Source organism: Styela clava, chromosome 6 (assembly GCF_964204865.1).
Source record: "Styela clava chromosome 6, kaStyClav1.hap1.2, whole genome shotgun sequence".
Taxonomy (NCBI): Eukaryota; Metazoa; Chordata; class Ascidiacea; order Stolidobranchia; family Styelidae; genus Styela; species Styela clava.
The window spans coordinates 23,103,200-23,111,690 of record NC_135255.1 but is presented as its reverse complement, the minus strand read 5'-3'; the positions used below and the strand labels follow the sequence as shown (position 1 = coordinate 23,111,690).

General features: G+C 35.8%; 1 protein-coding gene across 2 annotated transcripts; it reads left to right on the top strand.

Moving 5' to 3' along the window:
* Nucleotides 1-684: 684 nt before the first annotated feature.
* On the top strand, nucleotides 685-6,185 carry LOC144424507 (uncharacterized). 2 transcript variants are annotated; one of them, XM_078113880.1, is made up of 5 exons: nucleotides 685-774; nucleotides 1,097-1,330; nucleotides 1,998-2,237; nucleotides 2,812-2,989; nucleotides 4,739-6,185. In XM_078113880.1, exons 1-5 carry the CDS (start codon nucleotides 762-764, stop codon nucleotides 5,040-5,042), a joined length of 969 nt encoding a protein of 322 aa, XP_077970006.1. In that variant the 5' UTR covers nucleotides 685-761; the 3' UTR covers nucleotides 5,043-6,185. The 2 variants fall into 2 exon arrangements, with proteins under 2 accessions (XP_077970006.1, XP_077970007.1); XM_078113881.1 differs by having other exon boundaries at nucleotides 715-774; nucleotides 1,101-1,330.
* The last annotated feature ends 2,306 nt before the right edge of the window (nucleotides 6,186-8,491 follow it).

Below are 8,491 nucleotides of genomic sequence, written 5' to 3'. Positions count from 1 at the left end.
TGCAATTTTATATAACATAGCGTATAGTTTAATGGTAAAGTATGGCAGCGTATAGATAGCATTGGCGGGTAATTGCTAAAATGAGTTATTTTCTTTGTCAGTAAGGTCTCGCAATAACGGTATTTATTAGAAGGAGCAATGAGTCTAATTGCGTGATGTTTTAAATAAGATGGCGCATAGTTTAATAAAAGTATTGCAGCGTATAGACAGCATTGGAGGGCATTTGCTCAAATGTGCTAAATAAATATTATTTTCTTTGCCAGAGACGTCGCGTGACGTGGTTGTGTTTTCACGGAGGAAAAATGAGTCTAGATGCGTGCTCTTCTATATAACGTATATATCACAATAGAAAAATAGACGCAGTGTGTATACAAGGTTAAAGGGTAATTGCTGAAATGGGCTAAATAGATATTATGTTTGTTTGCCTCGAAGTCACGTGACTAGGACTAGTGAGTTAAATGAGTCTGCGTGCTTTCTCTTGTACATGAGGTACGGCGCAATAGAAAGGTAGCCTTGTATACAGATAGCATTGACAATTATCTGGCTATCAGCGAGTAATAGTAAAACCAATTTTTACACAGGTATCACTGCACCATGACTATTATTGGTTCTTCGCGTCTCGCTTCGTCATAAATTACTTCCTTTTATATTTCATTTGTACAGTCTATCTATTTTCAGTATGGCGTTAAACTTGACAACTAATTTCTATTTTACAGTTGATTATATTAATTAATTAGTTTACCGCTACAGAATTTATAAATATGATTATTCAAGGTGAGTAAACGGACTACTTTTTATGGAAGTTCTTAGAAATGTCGGATCCCACAAGTGTGGGTATTCGGTTTGACACAAAATATAAATCTATTTTTTTTACTTCACCCTGGACTGGGTATTGCTACCATATATCTGTCATGTCCATTTAAAGCTCACTTTTTGTGTGACGCTGTTTAAGCTACTATTATTTGAAGAACAACAGCATTGACTTGAGTGAAGTGGTGGTGTGGCCAAAGGGTTTAAATCTGTAATCTCTGTGTAAACTCGCACGTGAGCATAATTAGGTTCTCTTCCTTAACCAATAAATTTTTGCCTATCCCAGGTAGAATTCCGCTTTTTATTCTGGCCGTCACGCTTAGTTACACATCTGGACAATTATGCCGTACACCTGTAACAAGATTCACAGAACCACAAGGACGAATATCAGATTTGCTACAAATGGACGGACTCAGATGTAACCACACTTGGGAATTTGTCGGTCTTCCCAACGAGGAAATGATGCTTGTCTTGAACATGACTGAACCGCCGCTTGATAAAGATATAATAAAACTATATGGTGAGGATGGTTAATCCATTTTTGTGTTTTATAAATTCTCGGAATAAATCGCCCTCCGAAACTAATTGCCCAATCGGTTCCAACTTGTTAGGACTCTAACCGTCAATATCATCAGTTTCAACTTTTTGAATTAGATATGATAACCTCGAGTGTCGTTGCTCGATTACCAGATTTGGTTCCTCGCGACTCTCTTTTCGCACAAAACTGTATAATTATCATTTTATCGTAATTTGTGCGGGTGTGATATTTTTTGCTATTCGTTAATTTAAATCGTATGGAATCCGCAGTAACTTTGCTAGAATCGCAGATTAAAAATCTGAAGGTCAAAACTCACGTCCACCACCCCACCAAGTGTTGAATAGGTAGTGCGATGTCATATTGACGTTTAGCTGAGTTCTAGTCAAATACCTTTGTTCGAATACGAGTTCGGCGACTGTCTGCGTTAGCCAAGTGAAAATACCCCCTCCACATAGGTATCAGTCCCTTTACACAACTTGATGTAAAATAGGCGAACAAAATTAGTTACCATCATATTGGTACACATACTTTTGGAGCGCCGTAGCAGTAGTAAAAAAGTAAACAGTAGCAAAACTACTGCTTTTAAATGGTGTTACTTGGAGAGAATTGTGTAGAAAAGCGTCACAAAAAAATGATATTTTTTTTACAGGGGAAGATTTCATAGACGATAGTCAAGACCCGTATTGTAAGATATTGGACTTCACGTATCGCTCATTTGACAACCAACATGATAAAGACGTGGCGACTAAAATTCACAAGGAATTCCCCGGCTGTAAGCTGCGATCGGGGGTTTCCCCTCCCGCCAAACTAACTTTTGTTGGAAGACAACATTTCTGGGTGCCTCCTGAATTTGTGATCGAGTACAGAGTTGTACCGGTTTTGCTAGCAAGTGAGTTGTTTTCCCTTTTTACTACAACAGTGACTCGAGTTCATATACAAATGTCCCAAGATGTCATAAAAAGTGTTCCCATATTTCATATAAAAGTGTTGAATGAAAAAATAAAGAAATACTCTCGACGAAATATCGGGATAGGATCATAAAAATTTGAATGAAAAGTAAAAATAAACTTCTAGTGGTTTTAATCATGTTCTAATACTGAAAATTAAAAAATGATTATTTTATTAGTTGCCATTTTTCACAAAAAAAACAAGAATTTTTTATTTATATACTCTATGTCCACTACTCACTCAATATTACTAGAATACTAAGATAACTGTAGCAAGAGTCATAAGGACTGTTCTATTGCGATTCACGAGTTCTCATATTCTTTCTTTCGAATAAAATCAAACTTTCTCAGACAAATTTAATTTAACTATTTGCGGAATTCTGGATTCGGTGTGACGGATAATTACTTTTTGTTAATCGTGGCGAGAGTGTTTTTTCCCAAAGCCCAGAGTTTTTGCATTAATAGCGGGGATTTGTACAAATAATCTTAAAAATATTATCAAATCTTCAATTCCAGAACCAGCAACGACAGCAGGCTCAACATTATTGGAATCTACTACAGTTTCTACTGATGTTACTACACCTTCAACAAAAGAGCCTGTCGATAGAACAGGGTTTATGACGATTATTCTTGCGGTTCTGGGTGGAATAGTTTTGCTACTTCTTATATTTCTTGGAGCAGCACTTTGCAGAAGGTATGAACTTAATAATTCCTAATTCTATGCCACAGCTTTCCAAACTGGGGTTCGCGACCCGGCATGGGGGCGAGCCACGATTTTGGTTCGCGAAGAGGTCACCAATTGCAGGGAGCACACAAATTTCACACACAGTACAATATCTATTATACTATTTTAAAATATTGGAAAGGCTTTTATTAGCTTAAACGTCAAGTGTCTCAACACAAATCGACCAATAGCTTTCGAATCGAAACAATATGTCGTTTAGACTAACATTACTTGGCTTATACTTGATAGAATAAAGCGTAGATTTCATGACACAAGTCATCCCATATTTGGTATGAATTTTTTACCAATTTGACCGATTTTATGCGGCGCTTATTCAAGTCTTTCGCTCAGAAAAAAGGCCGGTATAAACTCTCATTGCCATATAACGATAGGTACGGAGCCACTTATTTTTTAGAAGAAACGTTCTGCATTGCATACTCAATTTATTTTACTCTGGGTTAGGTGGTGGCATGGGATTTGAACATGAGATGTGTAATAAATAACGCTTTAACAATCAGACATCGTGCCCGCAAGATTATAATATGACTGTTATTGAAATCATGATAGCAATGTTCGAATGTATATATACACAAAGTAAAATGTTATAAAAAGTGTTTACATACGTCATATGGAAGTGTTCCCCTAAATTAAAAATCTGCAAAATTTTGGATGAAATATTGAAATATCAACCTCATAGGACTAGGCTAGGGAAATTTAAAAACAAAAAAAGAGATAGCACTCGAAGGACTTTGACCATATTCATTACTAGAGATATATTAATCAATTGTCCCATTAATTGCATAGAAATTTTTTCTTTCAACAACAATTTAGCAATATATTTAGCATATTTTTAGTCATAACGATCAATCCTAACAATCAAAACTAGACGTTCTGACAAAAATGAAACATAACGAAATGTCTGGCGAAGTTTCTTATATGCTAAATATCAATTTCCAGACTCTAATAGATGTCAGTCACGTTCCCAAGCATATTTGTGAAATCTAAGTTATCTAATTTGGTAATGTGGAATATTTCATAAAACACATTATGACTATAGTTAATGATAATCTAAACAGTGTTGGGCAGAAGTCCCTGAAACAAGAGTCTCAAAAAATGGATGTTTCCCCGACCTTTGACCCCAGAAAAATTCGCTCTATACTTAAATACAGCATTATTTTCGATCGTTATTTCGAGAGTTTTTTGGTGTGCATTTCAAATCCGTCATTTTTATTGAAATATTGAACCACGTGCCGCTTATAGATACTGATAGGTTTGTCTATCGCAGATTTTTCAGGACTAATTTTACCTAAACTAAAGATCTTCGGAAAACTAATTACAATTAAATTATTTGATTCATAACTAATTATTGGAAACACAAATGAAAACTGCCAAACAGTCATACCTAAATATCTCTCTAAGAGACTGTACAACTTGCCATTATTACTTCATTGTTGACTTAAAGCTAGCTGATTGGTTATTGTCACGGAAATAAATAAGGAAATTGGCGCTTGGGCAAACATATATTCGAGTCTGAAGTCGCATGAGTCAAGGTCTCGGTGGTTAGTTTATACCGAGTCGTTTCATTGGACAATAAATTACATACCGGACGAAGTGGTGAGCATGGAATTTGAATCCGAGACTTTCTAAACCTGCGATGACAAATTCGTCTAAACGTTTTACCAATTAGGCTTTCACTAAAGTTTTTTTTTTAATTAACAGGCAAAGAAGATTAAAACATCGAGTAGAACAGCAGGAATGCCAAATGAGTAATTTCTACCAATCAGTACCAGACTCTTTACCGAAGGACAACGGGCAAATTTATGATCAAATCTCTAATGTAACTAAACCAGTTCCTAAGCTGAAGAAAAAGAGCAAAAAGGAGCTAAAGAAAGAGACTGTATCGCGCACTGAGTCTGCTAAAGATGTCGTTAACCCACTGTATGAGCCGCAAGTTCACTCCTATGAATATATTGACATAAACATCACGAATGGTCGTAATGGACATAGAGTTTTGCCAGTGTGATACAAGTGTTAAAACAAAATTGAACAGAAAATACGCGAAATTAACTCTAGTTGTAGTAGAGTGGTTAGAATGGTGCAGTGGTTCCCAACCGTTTTTTCTGTGGCCCACTTCCATTGCTCAAGATTTACGTGGCCCCAAATTTACTCATGCATAGGAAGAACTACAAGAAAAGCAAACAATTCTTTCCCCAAAGATAGACACTACCAGTTTAATAATTAAAATAAAAATTACCACTCAGCGGTAAAAAGAGCATCATCATTCATTACGACTATAATCAAAATCAATCAATAACTATAGAAATTTTAATTGGTTTGCGGCCCACCTGGAAATGTTTATGTGACCCAGAAGTGTGCCATGGCCCTCTGGTTGAGAACCCGCGGAGTGGTTTTCAACATGGGTTCCCCAGCACCATAGGATTCGTCCAATGAAACCCGTCTATTTCTATATCTGTATATTGTCCAAATATAATCAAATACTATTATTAATCTTGCTACTTTTTAAAGATCGTTCTGTTTTGCAAGTTTTTGGTTTGCGTTTATATACATATATCCAGTCTATGGAATTCAAAAAATCAAAAGACAATTGAACTATTGTACAAGGGTTTCTCGAGAATATTTCATCAAGGTTTCGCTTTATCTGAAAGATTTAAAAATCACTGAATCAGTACGCTGACTCATCCATGTTGGCATCCTGGGTTCAACGTCCCCCTTCTCAAGCAGGGTTTAAAACATTGTGTTGGCAATGCTGAGCAGGAACGATTACAGCACTTTCTAAGAATAGTAGCTCCTTGAATATCAGTGAATGACTATGCAGATCCTTCTTTGGAATAGAAGTTGTAAAAAATTTTGTACTAAAAATTCGAATAAATTTGCGTTTATGTTTTCTTTACACAAAGTGAGCATATAGATCGTTTTAGATGAACATAATAATTGTTGTTTATTAAAATATAGTTAACTTGCCTTTCATGGTAAAAGTTGCCTTTTTCTCAAGTACTGGACCCAACCCAATTTCAATTTTCCAACCAATAAATATTTAAGTGTCTCCTACAAGGCTATTGCTTTATATACTTTTATTTTTGCTCATTGAAACTTACATTTGTTCCAGGTTTTGCTAGTTGGTAAATTTCTTTTTTAAAAATATTTATATATATTTATAATTTGGATTAATGTATATTTCCTCATGCTGTACTTTGAATTTCGGAAAGAACGCCAAAAGCTTACAAACAGTGGGAATAGGTCTGAAAATATGGACGACTAGATCATTTTAAATGTTATCCACCATAAAATGCATAGGTTAAGAAAAGGGATGGATATATGTTCTCATTGACATTACAACGAGAATTCCGGTTAGAGACCGAAGACTTATCGATCGAAAGTTGAGAGATCCCTCAAAACAGCGCTCTTACTTCATAGTGACACCTTGTGATCACTAATTAATCAATAACTCGCTATTTATACGACATAATTCATCCAAAATCAATAGGCTTCTGGTCCGAGCTATGATGAATGCACATGCAAAATTTGGAGCAGATTCGTGAGATATCGAGTTCATCTAACAAACAGACAGACAAACAGACAAATGCCTATCAACATACTTTTCCAATCTAAAGATCGATAAGTAATGACCTCATCTTTATACAGGGCTATTGAGCTGCCCTGTGTAGCAGCAAATTAGGAATAGAATTGAATATGTTATTCCAATCGCTTTTTTATGACTTCCTCCGTAGAGGGCTGCTATATAGACAACAAGTTAGGAATAGATATACATGGCCCAACCGCCATTTGAATGACTTCCTCTGTATATTTGTCTGTCGGAAATTTAATCTGTCATATTAACAGCCGGCCTAATCATTGCCGAAAAAAATGCAATATTGATTTATTACGTGTCATTTTCGATCACCAGCACGGATATATACTTTGTTAAACGTCATTGAATAGAAAGCGCAAAATGTCTCGTTATGTTTGATTGATCAATTTCGATTTTATAATCAAATGAACGGCTCGCTCGAGTCGCAGTTTCTACGGATAAAAATAAAACTGTGACTTGGTTAGACCAGTGGTTTCTATCCAGGGTTCCACGTCACTCTAGGTTTCCGTCAATACAGTTCAGGAGTGCCGCGAGTTCACATTCCAATCCGAGAGTTGGTACTCCCGTATTGTGTGTACCAGGTTAGGGTTAAGCCATAATTTTATTCTGATTTTCCACATTTTAGGTCTATTACGAGTGTCACGGACTAAAGCAGTGTTTCCCAACCCGAGTCCGCGGTCTCAAATGAGTCCGCGGAGAGTTTGAATGAGTCCGCAACGAGTCAGAAATTCACTGCGGGTCGCAAACGTTTTTGCGAAACTTAACTATCAGCCAAGTTACGATTTACGTTAAAATTTAAATAAAAAATAAAAATCAAGTTTATTCACATAACATTAATCGAGTCAATAATTACTGGTTACCGGGTAGGACTGGGCATATATTCGAATATTCAACTATTAGAATAGCAATTTACTATTCAAAAATTTGGTGACGCGACAGGTCACTTGCGCGCCGCCTAATCAAGCGATTGGATTTCACAACTCACTTGCGGATTTTCGACGTAAACACGAGTTGGAAAACGCGTCGACAGATAACTAAGTGGGGTTTCTCGCGTGTTCAAACAACGAGGAATATTATTTTTCTCCGGTAGGTGTCAATGGTGGCAACCCAGATTTTCTATATTGAAAAGCGGCAATACAAAATACTAAAAATAAAACGAAGAACACCATAAGTTTTAAAACGGTCTGCGTCCTATTAAAAACGCTTTTTCAGACCCTGCAAATCGCAAAAATTCGGGTTCTACCGTAGTATACGTACCAGGTCATTTTTCATTAGGATTCTTTGCTTTACTGCTTCCACATTGGTACGTACAGTACTGGAGCGCCGTAAATGTTGTACGAACAGCTCAGATTTGTCGAATTCAAAAAATACCAATCAAAACAAAATATAATCGGGCATTTTACTACGTATTTTTGTGTCCACGGATTGTCATGATGTTTTTTGGGTAGTATTGCTTTTATTTCGTCAATACAACGGCAGATTAAAATGATCACAATTAAATTAATAATAAAGCAAGGCGATGAATATGTATTTTTGATTTACTAATATATATATATACTTTAAAATATATATTTTAATAAGTACTAAATCAAGTTGTACTTTCTGAGAATTTATAGCAGATAGTAGGATTTTTCTAATGGCGGTAACAAATTCGCAAGATCGCAAAAAATATGTATCAAAACTAAATGTAATCGGGCAATATATTCTCTCATTAGTATGTTTGCAGATTTATTTCTGTGGCATTTTGAGGAAGTAATGCTTTCATCTTGACTTAAGTCGATGCAACCGCGAGTTACCATGAACAATTAAATTAAAATAGAAAGACATTTTAAATTCTCGTCGTTGTCATGGATTGAATATTA